General features: G+C 31.6%; 3 protein-coding genes and 1 long non-coding RNA gene across 7 annotated transcripts; 3 read left to right on the top strand and 1 right to left on the bottom strand.

The window, feature by feature from the left end:
• The first annotated feature begins 358 nt into the window (after positions 1-358).
• Positions 359-1,058, top strand: LOC123684949. Its single transcript, XR_006748214.1, has 2 exons — positions 359-554; positions 612-1,058. It is a non-coding gene; the product is annotated as an uncharacterized LOC123684949 (long non-coding RNA).
• Positions 1,059-2,600: 1,542 nt separating this feature from the next.
• LOC123684951 lies at positions 2,601-4,636 on the top strand. 4 transcript variants are annotated; one of them, XM_045624480.1, is made up of 3 exons: positions 2,601-3,182; positions 3,251-3,637; positions 3,899-4,636. In XM_045624480.1, exons 2-3 carry the CDS (start codon positions 3,295-3,297, stop codon positions 4,294-4,296), a joined length of 741 nt encoding a protein of 246 aa, XP_045480436.1. In that variant the 5' UTR covers positions 2,601-3,182; positions 3,251-3,294; the 3' UTR covers positions 4,297-4,636. The 4 variants fall into 4 exon arrangements, 3 of the variants coding, with proteins under 3 accessions (XP_045480436.1, XP_045480435.1, XP_045480437.1); XR_006748215.1 differs by adding an exon at positions 3,717-3,807 and having other exon boundaries at positions 2,615-3,637; positions 3,899-4,067; XM_045624479.1 differs by having other exon boundaries at positions 2,601-3,637.
• Positions 4,637-6,853: 2,217 nt separating this feature from the next.
• LOC123684953 (60S ribosomal protein L21) lies at positions 6,854-7,654 on the top strand. Its single transcript, XM_045624484.1, has 2 exons — positions 6,854-6,977; positions 7,137-7,654. The coding sequence occupies exon 2, from the start codon at positions 7,142-7,144 to the stop codon at positions 7,619-7,621; it is 480 nt and encodes a 159-aa protein (XP_045480440.1). The 5' UTR covers positions 6,854-6,977; positions 7,137-7,141; the 3' UTR covers positions 7,622-7,654.
• Positions 7,655-9,026: 1,372 nt separating this feature from the next.
• On the bottom strand, positions 9,027-15,868 carry LOC123684952 (protein SPT2 homolog). Its single transcript, XM_045624483.1, has 5 exons — positions 15,676-15,868; positions 15,339-15,509; positions 13,718-14,183; positions 12,815-13,588; positions 9,027-9,740 (listed from the first exon to the last, which is right to left on the bottom strand). The coding sequence occupies exons 1-5, from the start codon at positions 15,730-15,732 to the stop codon at positions 9,442-9,444; spliced, it is 1,767 nt and encodes a 588-aa protein (XP_045480439.1). The 5' UTR covers positions 15,733-15,868; the 3' UTR covers positions 9,027-9,441.
• Positions 15,869-15,988: the final 120 nt, after the last annotated feature.

Raw genomic sequence — 15,988 nt, forward strand, 5'->3', positions numbered from 1 at the left:
TTCGACAATGATTGCGAGACTTGTAGTAAAAATTTTCCAAGTCAACTAGTCGATTTGTTTCAATTGGTTTCGATACATTTTCTACACCCAACTAATATTAAAAATCAATTCCTCAATAATGGTCCCAGCTAAAATTTCTAACGCTATTTGTTCTTTCATTTTCGATTTTGAACTTTTACCAAATGAACTATTTTATTTATCAGAATACAAAATAAAGTACACAAATGGACTGTATCATTGTTTTGATACTTGCAGCGACATCTGTTGTCAAATAGAATAGTTAATGCTTTTGAAGCGCTGCACATAGAATATTCATATATGTCAAATATCTAGAATAAACTGACTGTTTCTAGTTCTATTCCCGATTCAAGGGTAGGCAGCGCCCTCTTCAGCATGCTTTTTCGGCTAAAGGTAAGATATTGTAAACAAAAATATATTGAGTGTTATTTGTGAAGAAAGAAATATGATGGACAAAGAAAATAGTGTATTCCTCAGTTTAACTGAATATTTCCGGTATTTGGAAGCAACTCCAAATAATAGGAATGTGATAGAAGGTGAATTCATTCTAATTTAAGAATAATCGTCCATTATCTAAAAAACAAACATTTTAGGAGAAGCGGTCTTGAATGCCGGTCATGTATTATGTGTGGGAATATAGGTAAAAGTATTAGTATTATGCTTAGAATTGTTCGCCTTAACATCTTGAAAATAATATTAAAAAAAAATATCTTTATATTTCAGCAAAGCAAGCCTCTGACTTGGGGAATTGTAAATATATTATAAAAGAGAATAATAATTATGAACTGAAAAAAAAACATAAATACTTTGCACAGGTGCAGGTGGGAATTGCAATCCTAAATTTAGACATTTTCCACTTTATTATTTATTTTTCAAGCAATAATTCATTCATTGAAATTAAGGTGCCCTTTGATGAAGAATACACATATAATATGTTAACTTCTTTGAAAAAAAAATATATTGAGAAAATGTTACACCATATTTGTAATGAATAATTGAAAAATTAATATATTTTTTGAAATAAAATTCCAGTTATTCTATTTCCACTTATTATTTAAATAACAACTAACCCATACACCGAAAGGTAACAAATGGGATACAGATTATATATATATAAATAACAATTGTTTCGCTACACAGAAGCTTTAGATTTAACATCTATATTGCTACTCGAAATAAAGGCAAAATACAAAAATATTCAGAAATTATCTTCAGAAAAAATGGGGCTGGACAGGTTTACAATCGCACAACATATAATCATTATTTCTTCTATTTTAGGAACCAGGTTCCACGGTAAAACATTACTCAATAGGTGGAAGATAGATCGTAGGTTTCAATACTGCCATTAACACAGTGAGCATGTCATAAAAAATTTCTTTTATACTTTGGGAACTGATGTTTCCAAAGAGTAAAGACAATACAACATAGCTCGTGTCATTCTTTAGTTTTGTATTTACAAAACTAAAGATTTTTTCCCTAATATTGAGGGATGAAACAAAATTTTCTCTTTTTCTTCTTAATACTAAAATTTCAATAGTTTTCAGTATTTCTAAAGAATTCAACCCTGTCAAGCTGTTAAGCTTTTGATTTGTAGTGATATTGTCACAAATTATCCTTATTGATAAAAGCACATAGAGCTTCAGCAGCCAAAAATTCATCAGGCCTGTGAATCATTTCCTGAAATTTCAATATCATCATTTGATTCAACTAGAATATCTCAATACTTTACCTGAGCATGAAGTTCATTTTCATCTTGATTTTGGATCATTACTTCACAGTCAGATTTCAACTGAAAATTTTGTAAATATTAGATTTATTTTCATTTAAAAGGATCATTATATAATTACAATTGGTTGTTGTACAGGATCATATCTAGTTGAATTCCGTCTTTCTTTCTTCTTTATGTTCTTATGAGTACCTGTAGGAAGGTTTATTGTTGGGACTGCATTTCTTTTCAAATTTCGGCGTCTCAAGTTAGTTTTTCTCGGTCTCAAACACAAATCTGCGTGTCTCAGCTCCTTACCTGAATATTGAAAAATATTACTACACATGGAGCTCGATTGATACTGATATTTTTACAACTTACTTTGTATATGAAAATCAGACTCTTCAAAATGCTTTGAACAAACTTTCATGGAAGGTGTTATTTTCTTTCCGCACTTCAAATTTTTCTCCCAAATTTTTCGTACATCAACTTTCTCGACAATACCACTTTTGCTAATTATTTCCAGTTTACAACTGTTATTCTTGGGAAAGCTATGGAATGAAACGGGTTCTCTGTTTGCTCTACTGTTGCATCCATAAACACAACAAAACACTTTTGATTTCGTTATTTTAGGGCAGTAATTACTATCCATAATGTTGAAATAAATATTAGATAAATGATGAAACTCTAAAACACAACTCTTATAACTCCTCGAACACTAAAATATAAAAATTTAACTTGCAGAAATGCACGCCGTCAAAGCTTTCACTCCTACCGTACCTTAAGCCGATATTACAGTTTCTTCCGATAGGAGGCTTGGAGATGAACTTGAATCGCTAATTCTATGAAAGCAGTGTAGTCGCCATTTTTTATGCTTATCAGCGTTGCCAACCGTACGGTAATTACCGTATTTGTACGGTAAATTGATGCCAAATACGGTATACGGTCCGAAGGGGCTACCGTACGCCAAAATACGGTAATTTCGTAATTTCAATTGCGATTTTTTTTTTTGAGCTCATTGTAATAGTGGCTTTTGAAATTGTAATGTATCGATAAAAAGAAGTTTTATTTCTGTGTAATAGCACAACATTCTATGTTCATGTAAAATAACAACCTGTAAAAATCATCTCAATTATAATTTACCGAAAATATCAAATTTGAATCAAAATTTTCAGTCAGATAAGGTAGTACTGCCGTATTTGCATAAAATGATGGAGGAAGCTTATAGAAATTTTCTATTATGCTACATGGAAAGACAATACGTAACAAAAACTGCAATATCTGAAATAGATCCGTCTAACAAAACTTGGTTTTTACCAAAGAAAAATGTTTATGTTGGCATAGATGTAATGAATGAAATTTCTAAGCCCATTATTTCAGAAATGCCTCAGTTATTAGAAATGTTTTTTGAAAGATGCCAGCTTTTCTACTCATGTCTCTGTGTAGAAATTAGAAAACGGTATGATTTCGACAATTTTATTTTGCCAAAATTGCAGATATTTGTGCCTAAAAATGCAGTTTCTTCAGATATACACCAGCAGTTCCCATCATTAGCTCATTTGCTCCAAAATATGACACGTTTTTATGACAGTAGTGAAGGTCAACTAATCGATGAACAGTGGAGGTTGCTGCCAGATTACCGTTTTACTGCTGATGAAGAAAAAAAAATAGACATCAACGAGGACATTGACATATTCTGGGGAAAACTCCAAAAATATACAAATGAAATGGGTGTATTTGAATTCCAGAAATTGTCACAGTTCGTACTGAATATATTATCCCTTCCACACTCAAATGCTGAATGCGAAAGAGTCTTCAGTAAAATAAACTTGGTTAAAACAAAATCAAGAAATAAGTTAATAACTAATACAATCAATGGTTGTTTATTAACGTCTCAGTGTGTGAAAAAAGATGGTAACTGCGTAGATTTTACACCTACTCAGAATATGTATGCAAGAATGAACAAAATTGATATGTATTCTAATTCTTCTAGTTCTAGTATCGAAGTTGATGAAGATGAATTTGTCATAGACGGTTGAAATATAAATTTTTGAAAAGAGGACACATGAATGCAAATCATATTTGTAAGTCTAGTTACTTGAAGTTGTTGAATGAAATTATCAATTCAAATTAGTGTTAAATGCAATAAGATGAAATTGTTTTTCTTTTTTCTAGATGTTACAATGGAATCAGAAGGTTTTACAGAAGCAAGTAGCAGTTCGGCCACCCCCAAACGTAGTGGTAGTAAGCTGAGCCCCTTAACCAACCAGAGAATTGAAAGAATGAAGGCTAAAATCAATTCTTTGAAGTGCAAAATATTTAGGCGTAAAGTTCCCCACTGTTTTTGCAAAGGAAGACCCATCGAGGCTACCAATAGAACAAATATCTCAAGATTGATATGTGAATCAAAACGATACCTTTCCAAAGATGCTCATATTATTTTTGCTAATGAGTTGAAAGCAAACTTAGTTAATAAATTCAACAGAAGATATGATGATGACTTGAAAGAAATGTGCTTGTTAAGCTTGTTAAGTGAATACAAAAAATCAAAAACTAAGAAATCTATGCAATGAATAATGATTCACATTTAAGATTACTTATATATTACTTATTTTTATGTATATATTCTTCTGTACATTTTATTATGTTTATTCAATTGAATTAAAAATTCCACTAATTTGACAAAGCATTTTTTCTTTCTCTCCCTAATCTTTGATTTAGGGCTTAGTTAAATTTTGACAAGTTTAAATTACAATTTGTAGGTTAGGTATGGCCATAGAATAGAAAGAATTGTTTATCTCTTTCTCTATGTACTTCTGTGGTTCTGTGTACGGTAAAAGTGTCCCAAATACGGTAATTTCTCGTCCCTGATACGGTAATCTCAAGATTTTGGGTTGGCAACGCTGATGCTTATTGAATAAAGTTTTCGAACGTTGAATAAACACTTTTACTGAAAGACGATTTCCACTGATTTATATCAAAAACTCCAACAATTTCCTTATGCTATTTCAACGACAGTTCAGATGAATAATTATCCATTTTATTTACTCACATAAAAATATCTTTATTTATTGCATCAAAAAGCAAAAACAAAATTTTTTGAAAAGTATGTTTTTTATTGTTTTATGTAAACAATTTCCTTGAACAATCTTCGAATACAATAATATTTGTTCGGGAAATATTTGTAAATAACATTTAATATTAAATAACATACATCATTATTGATAATTAATTGATTAATGAACAATTCTGTTTATAATAATTAGCGCGTTCGGCAATAGCATCCGAGAGCGGACAGATTTTTTAGTCACGTGACCACAGATTTTACAAATAATCAAGAATTATCTGAAATAAACAAACGGTACAGAGCATCAGCTGTTATGTCAGTTCTTTGATATTTGCATGTGGCGCCTTTCGTGGCGAAATTAAATGAAATCATTGGTAAAACATAATAAATAATCATAATATACGCTTTTACTGTCTTGCCTGCTGAAAAGGTGTTAGAAATTTAAGTTTTTTTAACTATACTAAGAAGTTCTGAGTTGATTTTGTCTTCAATATTGAAAAGGAATTTTGAAGGTATGGACTTTATTATTATTAATTATTTACTGCAAGAAATTCACAAATTCATTGCTATGTAGTTGGTTGACACAATTGATATTATAATAAGAAAAAGTAGCTTTTTTTAACATTTCTGGTTCTTACGAAAGGAGATATCCTGTAATGTTCAGAGAAAATCGTGAGAACCAAGGGACAGAAGTGGATTATTAGTATGAGTTTGGTAAGAATATTTGAGAAATGTTAGCAGATGTCTTTCATCTAAAACTTATTATAGTGCTAATCATTCTTTGAGAGAAATGGCAACCTGAAGTATTCCATAAATATGCAGTGCTCATTTTGTATGAAACGTGAGGAATAATGACCCTGAAAGAACTTTTTTTAACCCAAAGATTTGTACAGGTTGGTTCAATTTAAATTATGTTACTATTCTCATTCTACTTATTTCAGAAGTATAAAAAAATGGATAATTCCACTACAAGAATGAAAAAATAAAAAAGAAAAATAGCCTGATCTAGTAGAAAGTATATACCCAAGGATTAATCACTTCTTCAATCTCCATTTGTAATATGGAGACAAAAATGTTTCAATGGAAGTTTAAGAAGGAAAAAAGGAATTCTCATGTCAAACTGATCCAAGTGATCTGGAAGATGATATCATTTTATTTTCATCAGTAATTTCATAGACCATGGTGCCGAGGGAATGTGTGATTTTAAAATTACTGCCATAGGATATAAATAAGTGATATGTAAAATCAATGCAGTATTTAATAATAATATAATAATGATAATTTATTTTCACACAAGAAATTCATAAAAACATAAATATTCGCCATAAAAATTTTACATGTCTTGTAAAATCAAAAAATCTTGAACTATAAATGAATAATATTAATAGTCATTGTAATAAAAACATAAATATGTATGTTCGTACGAATTATCAAATAATATTGAGAAATACATATGTACAAAAATGATTCCTAAATAAATTTCCTGATTCAAGAAATCGCTCAACCTGTACATTGTATGATCCAATAGCAAATCCTTCACTCTCTTACTGAAAACAACTGGACTCAAATCTAAGCAATAATCTGGAAGTTCAGAGACTCAGAGAAGTTTGGAGTCACAATTTTTCAAATTCATAATTGCCATACTTAATCGGAGTCTAGCATAATGTTTATTTATTCTTTCAAATTAGCTCTCCTTTTTCTCTTCTCAAATATTGGCAATGGTGCTCAGTATTTACAGCAGAAATAGTTTGACCTGAAATTATAAACAATTATAAAAATTATGTCTATCACTTACTAGAAACTTACCAAGCCTGTAAGAATTAACGAACTTAATAGCAATTCAAGGGTAGTTTCCGACATCTGTAACCAAATTTGATTAGCTGCTTTGAATGTAAATATAGAGAAATTCACCAATTAAACCAAAAAAAAATGCTTAGTCGTTTCTACGTTTTTATTAATCACTCTTACCACACACTTAAATTTAAATGGCGCATTGCCCTATACTTACAGGAAGAACAGGGGGCCTTGCCCATTTATGAGTTTGGTTACAGATGTCGTCATGTGCGCTTAAATCGTCAATGGATGACATCAGTTCTCTATGATCTATTTCCTACTCTGTGATTGATATATCTCATTTCCACCATTTTAGAGAAGTATTCCTTTTGCAAGTGAGTGTTGTGAGATCAGGTATGGTTATTTTCTTGTTATTGCCTTCTTCCACAATTTTAGACTTGATTGTGTCGCATTTTGTCTAAGTAAATTATGATACTATTTTTTCATTCATTATTAGATCTATCAATTTTGTAAACCGTTCTCAACCTAATTCGCACACGTGTTCTGTTTTAGCAAAAATGACCAACTCAAAAGGTTATCGTAGAGGAACTAGAGATTTATTCTCCAGGAAATTCAGGAGACATGGAGTTATCCCTCTGTCCACCTATATGAAGGTATACAAAGTTGGCGATATCGTTGACATAAAAGGCAATGGTGCAGTACAAAAAGGTATGCCTCATAAGGCATATCATGGAAGAACAGGACGTGTGTACAACGTAACTCCTCATGCTCTAGGGGTTATAGTCAATAAACGTGTAAGGGGAAGAATAATTCCTAAGAGAATTAACCTTAGGGTTGAACATGTATCGCATTCAAAATGCAGAGTTGATTTCTTGAACAGAGTCAAGACTAATGAGAAGCTAAGGAAAGAAGCTAAAGAGAAGAATGTGAACATCAGTCTGAAAAGGCACCCTCAAAAACCTAGACCAAGCCATATTGTTAGCGGCGAAATTAAACCAGTATGTCTGGCGCCAATACCTTATGAATTCATTGCCTAAACTGAACTTTTAGTGATTAAAAGATAAAAGATTCTCAGTGTTTTTGTGTTCAAACCTTTTTCTTCTCCATTTTTCATGAACTTTTAATAGGATGAAAAATATTAAAATGATCTTATCAGGTAACCATTGATAAATTGTAGGAATCTTTGAATTTTTTGAATGTTAAATTCAAGATAAGTTCACAAAAAATATTTATTTCATTATAAATACCTTCGAAAGTGTCAAAATTTATTTCGGGAACAATCTCGCAGGAATCATGTATCAATTTGATTTTACCATTATATGAAGTTGTAATATTTATGAGAGTTCATTAAGTGTAGTGCTGTTAAGAAAAATGGTATCTCATATGCGCTGATTTCAACACTAGCACACGATATTTGGTACATGAATAGATTATTTTGCTGAATGGAACATAAACTTTAGGTCAGGGTAATAATCAATTGTATCCCTGAAGTATTGAATTAGTTCTAATAGCATTACAAATTCTAAGCTTAGAAGAATCCGAAGGTATTCATGGTTAATATTTAACATCTACTAGATTTGTATCTATTGCTTCTCTAATAAAATGACATCTTATATCAATATGCTTTGATTTGAATTAGTAAATTTTTAAACTTTGATTTTGTTGTATAATATTATATAAATATAATTTCCTTCCAACTCGTATCATAAGATATGTATATTCCCCATTTTTGATCCTTCAATTTCAAACCATTGAAATGAACATAAAAATAGATAGGATAAAGAGATAATCGAAAAAAAAAATATTTATTTGTTGCCAATGTCCTTTGAATTAACAGACATTTCTTGAGATTGATTTTCACCTTTCTAAGTGTTGGCTTAAAAGCTCTGAACCACTCCTGAAGTAAACTTCAGGATTTCGTTTTCACACAAAAGTTTATCTTAAATTTGGTAGTTAGAGCATGTATGTAAATAATGGTTATGCCAACGACAGTTGGATCCCTTTGTTATAACCGTTGGTTGATGAATTCGTTGATTCAATTTTAGCACATTGAATTATTGAAGCATTGCGACTTAAATAATGGATATTTCTCCTGGGGGGATACATCCCTTCCTTGGGTGGGCCACTGGTCCTCGCTATGCTTCTTAAAACAATGCTCTTTGATCATTAAAATATGCTTACTGTTTTTTAGCTTTAATATGATATTGTAGAATTGTTTGTAATCTACTTCTGAAACTTTACATACATTTCTCTTACATAAGCCTAGAGCATTGTTACACCCTGGATCGTCTATGGAGAATCAGAATAATTGTTGGAGCTAAAAGAAATTCATTGTCTAAAAGGAGCTCATTATTCTGAACTGGAGTTTTCACATTGTAGTCAAGATTTCAATAGTCTTTCATAGATGTATTAAATCATTGTTGAAAAAAAAAACAGTAAATGTAACAAGAATTAAAATAATTTATTATTAAAAATCAATAATATATTTACATATATGCAAGGAAAACTACAAATATAATATTTACATCTTCAGTGTCAGATCAATGATCCTCCACTCTCAATATAAAGGCAACATCATTAGTAATTTCTAAGTCGTCAAGTTGAACATATATTTCACCATTCTTTCATTCAAGATTAGTTTCCCCACATTCATTCTGACAACTCATATTTCTTATACAAACTAATCTAGCTGGGTTAGATTAGATAAGTAGAAGTATTCTCAGATCACTTTGATTCTTTCGAAAGAATGGTATTTTCACAAATCTCATAGATTAGTGCGTTTTTTCTCATTTTTTTTCAATAGGATGGTATAAAAATTAAATGCAATTTGTGAATGAAATTCACATCTCAGACAATACTATTTCTTCATTTTTTTCTTCATTAAAGCTTTTCTTCGTTTATGTTCTTGTTCTAATCTTTCTTGTTCAATATCCTCCAATTCACCTATATGACTACTGAATTCTTCTTCTCTCATTTGTTGACAAAATGAAGATTCCATTAAATCCACATCATCATCCATATTAGCGTATTTTGATTTATTGTAACCAAATATCTCTTGAATATATTTTGAGTAATTTTCTTCTTCTTCTGGACCATCATCAATGAAATCGTCCATTTCAGAGTCATATTCATCATCATCATCATCCAATATTCGCCCTGAAAAAAAATTAATTAATTCCATATTTTCATTAATTCTGAAAATGAGGAAATATTTTTCTACGACAGTCTGAAATTAATAAATACTGGCAATACACTCTTGGAAGAAAAAATCAGAGCATTTTTATTTTGCATACATTTCCAACACATTCAGCACCTTACTGAGAGCATACATAGGAGTATTGAAACTCTTCGCAGGTATAGGGAGATTATACTTGATACCCTTATTGCTTTAAAAGTTAATATACAGGGTGGGCAAATTTCGATGTTTTAGCACTACAACTTTTAAACCAGAGGTGATAGACAAAATCTGATACCCACTTCTCAGTCTCTTTTTCTGAGGAACTATCAAGGGTTGTATTCATTTTTGGCCACCTTCTTTTGTTTTCGAGTTATAAGCGAAAATTGGAAAAATGGCGATATCGAAAAACATTTATATCTCCGTTGATATTGATAATAGAGCTCTGAAATTAAAACATTGTTTAGGCCCCTTTTTATTGTAGAATCCAGTGGCGTGCTCATCTTTTAAAACGGGTTTTTTATTACGAAGCTATGACCCTAAGTTATGTTTTTTTAAATGGGAACACTAGATTTCTGTGCTATTTTTTGAAAGCTTAATTTTTCCTGATTTCAAAAATATATAACATCGTATGGTTTGTATCAATATAAATAATGGAAAATGGTCAAAAACTTTTCTCACCTAAGTGTCTCAATATTTATATGGTTTCAAATGTTGATGAGAACAGAAAAATTTAGCATCGTATCATTGCCACAGTCTCCTTCTATTAGTTTCTTCATTTCTATGCTTTTTACTCAATTTCTCACAGAATAATGGACTGCTGTCATAGAGATTCGAGCTTTGACTGCCAAATCATCAATTTATATCATTTGAAATCAAATCAGCGCAACGAGTATCATTGTTCCGAAATCTTGTATATTTTTCTATTTCAAAATGAATTATGGAAGTAACGAAAAGTTCAATATGCTCGAATGTTACATTAGGTGCAATTATAATGAGGATGCAGCATCACAAGAATATTTGAATAGTTTTCCAGAAAGAAGTCGACCGCACAAGTCAATATTTGGACGACTCAAAAACAATTTGATTGAACATGGAAGTTTCACAAAAAAAAAAAAAAAAAATATAATATACATGATGAGGAAAATAGTGTATTAAGTGTAATCGGTACTGTATCCGGAAACCCTAATATTTCGAGTCGTCAAATAGAAGAAGAAACTGGTATAGCTAGAAAGCGAGCTCTGAATATTTGAAAAAAAAATAAATTTCGACCCTATACCTATAGGAAACAACCTCCTCTACTGCCTAGGGATCCTGCCTGCCGATTAGAATATTGCCATTGGTATTTGGAAAAACTAAAAGACGCGTCGTTTTATGAAAAAGTTATATGGTCGGATGAAGTGCACATAAGTAGCGCTGGGATATTCAACAGACACAATGAACATTACTGGTCAGACATTAATTCGCACATTACTTGTTCCTCATCAGGGTAGATTGGGGTTTAATGTTTGGTGTGCTACTTCAAAAAATCGTGTTGACCTATTGCATTTATGATGGAAATTTAAATAGTCAACACTATGAAGAAATAATTGATCAGCACATTGTTGATGGATATTTGGACAATTTACCTCTTATCGAAAGAGGAAATATTTTTTTTCAACAAGATGGTGCCCCGCCTCACAACAGTAGAAATAAAGGTGAATTATTAACAAACAACTTCGGAAATAAATGGATAGGAAACAGAGGGCTCATAAGATGGCCGACTCGTTCACCTGATTTCTCACCAATAGATTTTTTTCCTGGGGACATATCAAGGACAAACTTTATAAAAATAGATATGAAAACATAGATGAACTCAGAGAAAATTTCCTAGTATGCTTGAACACAGTTTCAAATATTCATCTATTGAATTTGGTGCGAAGTATCGAGAAGAGGTGTCGACTGTGCATTGCTGCGGATGGTCAACGATTTGAGCATCTTCTCTAAAAACTTTATACTCGTTCAAAGTTATTACTGCTCAATTGTTATCACTATTAGGTTAAATATTATTTCTTGTTTGTTTCTTTCCTAATTAAATTGTTGATTTTAATCATATATGCGTTTATGTCATATGCTATTTGAAATTGATTGTGCGTATTCATTCTAGAGACCTATAGAAATAATTTTTCAATGCTATTTCAATTCTATCTCGATTGAAACAGTCGATCATGTGGATCTTCTCGTTATTTCCGAAACAATTTTGGAATAAAAAATTTATAAAATATATCTAGATCCGAATTTTGTCGAAATTAATAAAAATCATATAAATAATCAGATTGACGGAAGGATACTGCTCTTGTTATAAGAAACTCTATCTTTCTGTGCTCATCAACATTTGTAACCATAGAAATATTGAGAATCCTAGATGGAAAAAAGTTTTTATCATTTTTTATTGATACAAACCCTACGTTGTTATATATTTTTGAAATCCCGAAAAATTAAGCTTTCAAAAAAAGCACAGAAATCTAGTGTTCCTATTTAAAAAAACATAACTTTGGGTCATAGCTTCGTAATTAAAAACCCTTTTGGAAATACGAGCACGCCACTGGATTCTACGTAAAAAAGTGCCTGTATAATGTTTTAATTTCAGAGCTCTATCATCAATATCAACGGAGATATAAATGTTTTTCGATATCGCCATTTTTCCAATTTTCGCTTATAACTCGAAAACAAAAGAAGGTTACCAAAAATGAATACAACCCTTGATAGTTTCTCAGAAAAAGAGACCGAGAAGTGGGTATCAGATTTCGTCTATCACCTCTGGTTTAAAAGTTGTAGTGCTAAAACATCGAAATTTGCCCACCCTGTACAGGTAAATGAGTGTTATTAAAAATATTCTTTTTTTGTTACTCTTTTTCCAATTATTACTTTTTGTTCTAAAAAAACGTATTTTATTATCAATATTTGCTATCTTCCCATTCAAAGGCACTTAACACCTACAACATTTTTAAGAATATGAAAATGTAAATGTTTGTTTTTTTTTTCCCAGGAGTGTAGTTGAAAAAAATCAACTTACTTTTTTTAATTTGAATTTTATTGGAAGAAGGCCTCCTTATATCTGTTGGTGGAAATTGTTTAGGTCTCAGATCATTAGGTGGAAATTGTTTAGGTCTCAGATCATTAGGTGGAATTTGTTTAGGTCTCAGATCATTAGGTGGGAACTGTTTTGCCTTAAGCATTTCCTTTCGAAGTATTTCTTGATTCCTATTTCCATCTAATGCTTTTTTTTCGTTTGTTATTTTATTGCTTAAGCTGCTATTTTTATTATCCCTTTTAAGATCGTTATTAGATTTACCATTTCTGATACATCCATTTGTATTGCTTTTAGCTACTTTTCCTAACAAACTTTGTGCATTGTTTGATGCTAGTTTTCCTGAATCTTTGGTACTAGAAGCAATACTCTTCGTATCCACTGAAGAGCTTTTTGACAATCCATTTATTTTTCCAGCAGATGGATGTTTAAGACCCCAATCAATCTTTTTTCTAACTTCAGGTTCTGGATTCTTTGGTGAATTCTTATCTGATTTACTAGAACCTTTAGTTAGTGCTGCTGCCAATTTTGACTGAGTAGGTATTTTTTCTGATTTAGGTTTACTTGAATCTTCTTTATGCCCTTTTTCTTTATCATGGCTTGATCCTGAAATTTTATTTTCTTTTTTCCTACTTTGCCATTCCTTCATTTTTTCCATTTCTCTTTGCTGTTTTTTGGTTAAGGGGTTTTCCACTTCTTTTGCTTTTTTTTCAAAAACAACTGGTTCAAATTGTTTTTTTTCAGCTAATTTGAGGAGATCTGAAATTGAGAGATATGATTATATGGGATATAATTTATTTTCTAGGAGAATATCTAAATCTTAATAAACATTAAATAGGAAGTGTCGACACCCTATGCATCTTGGAAATATCAATTAAAAACACTCACCATTGAAATTCATTGGAGGAGGCATTTTGGGCCTAACTTTATCAGTCTTTAATTTTTTAGCCTCAGGTTTCTCCTCAACTATTTTAGAGGAAAGACTATCATCTGGAGAAGAATTCTCTTCCTTATGTTTCCTCTTTCTTTTGTGTGGCATAAGAGCTTCTTCTTTTTCTTTTTCTAAAGCAGCTCGTACTCTATCTTTAGTTGAGTTTAGATTAGTATTGACCTTTTTCTTGTCTGGCAAGAACTTGGATGGTTCTTCTGGCATTTTATTGTATTTGTCCATCATTTTGCTGTAAAATGCAGCCGCTTCTTGAGAAACATATCCGTAATCATCTTCATCTGGTTGTGCAGGCCCTACTAAAGTGATGGCAGTATTGTCAGAGTCTACAGCATCTTGAATAACAGATTGATTTGCTGATTTGGTCCGTTTCAACATCACATTAACACGTTTAACAGCTTTTTTATCCTGAAAAAGTATAATATATAACTTGACAACCAAATAAATGTTCAATTTTGTTATCCCAACTCCTGACAATAAATTTCTGAAGAAAGCTAAATAATAGATAACTTTAGAGAACTAGAACATATCATGGTGCTATACTTGTGCATATACAATAGTACAATACCAAACGAATGGCACAATGCTATTGCAATACTACTCCACAATAAAGGTAGAAAATAACAGACCGATAAGCTTTCTGAGCCACCTCTATAAACTGTTTACAAAAATAACAACAATGAGACTTGAAAAAAACTTGAATCCCTCCTGTTCAACATACTAAATTTGGAACAAACCACCATTCTCAAAGCATAAAAACATTTATTGAAAAGAGCATCGAATACAATAGGCCACTAGTCCTTTCTTTTGTAGACTTTCAGAAGGCATTTGATATGGTGGAGCTGAATGCGGTCCTCAGGAATGCCGGGTTGTTTACTCAAAGCTGATTTACAATACCTACAAAAATGGTGAAACTTCTTGAAAGTACCAAATGTATGAACGAATTAATGTTTGAAAAGGAGGGTGTTTGATCAATTAATGTTGCTGGTCATGACCTACAGAGCTGAAACCTTAACACTAACTGCAGCAAGTGCTAAGAAACTTATGGTAACACAGAGCAAGATGGAAAGGTCCATGCTCGGGGTGTCATTCCAGGATCGTAGAGGTAATGAGAACTTACAATGAAGAATGGATGTCACAGTGTAGTTGTGCAAATAACAAACTCAAGTGGAAGTTGGCTGAACATGTGGCACGAATAACCGATGGGTGATGGACGAAAAGGCTGCTCGAGTGGAAACCGCACTTGGAAAAAAGAAGTAGGGGAAGATCCCCTACACGTTGGACAGATGATCCAAAGAGGTGTGGAGGCAACTAGAATAGGATATAAAGAGCTCAAGACAGAAAGTAATGTGCAGAAATGGGGAGGCTTATGTGCAGTGGACAGAGCTGAATGATGATGATAAATTAACTTTGGAAAGGTAAAAAACAATGAGTATCCAGAATACCAGCAGAGCAATCAGTACTAGACAACTAACAGAGCCAATGGAATGACTACGAAAAATAGAAGTAAAGGCATCAGATATCTCACAATGAAAACCAATATGTACAAATATAAACACTTACCTTTGATCTTAATGCTAATAATTCCTCTTTCTTTCTTTGAGCTTCAATCCGTTTTTGCTTCTCTTCCTCCTCTTTCTTTTCTAGAAATTTTTTTACATTAACAGATATACGAGCTTTATCTCTTTGTTCCTTCTTTGGAGGAGCAAATTTTGTGCTATAATATTTGATTGGCTGAAAATTGAAAAATAATTAAACATATGCAGAAAGCAAGGAAATTTCATTAAACACAAATTGAATATTAGTGGAAATAAGATAAACATAATGTTGAATTCCTCTCATTTTTATGGAGTTCCCATAAAATAAATCTAAATACGATATCAGTTTCAATTATACATACCTCTTTTCGAATATCTTTATTTTTCTGGGCATTGTATAATACTTTCCCAAAATCCATCGTTTTCTAAATCACTAAACTTTCGCAAATGAATGAAATGAGAACACTAGATTCCAACAACCTCAGAAATAAATTCATCAATGAATTTTCTCGACCCAAATAGTGACACTACTAATACTAACACAAGTGACGTTCAACCATAGACCTAATATATAAGGTCTATGCGTTCAACCCTAAAATAATTCAATTGTCAAATGTCAAACTCAAACTAATGGTGGGTTTATGGTGGATTTATGCACCAGTCCTAAGAACTAAG

This window comes from Harmonia axyridis, chromosome 7 (genome assembly GCF_914767665.1).
Source record: "Harmonia axyridis chromosome 7, icHarAxyr1.1, whole genome shotgun sequence".
Lineage (NCBI taxonomy): Eukaryota > Metazoa > Arthropoda > Insecta > Coleoptera > Coccinellidae > Harmonia > Harmonia axyridis.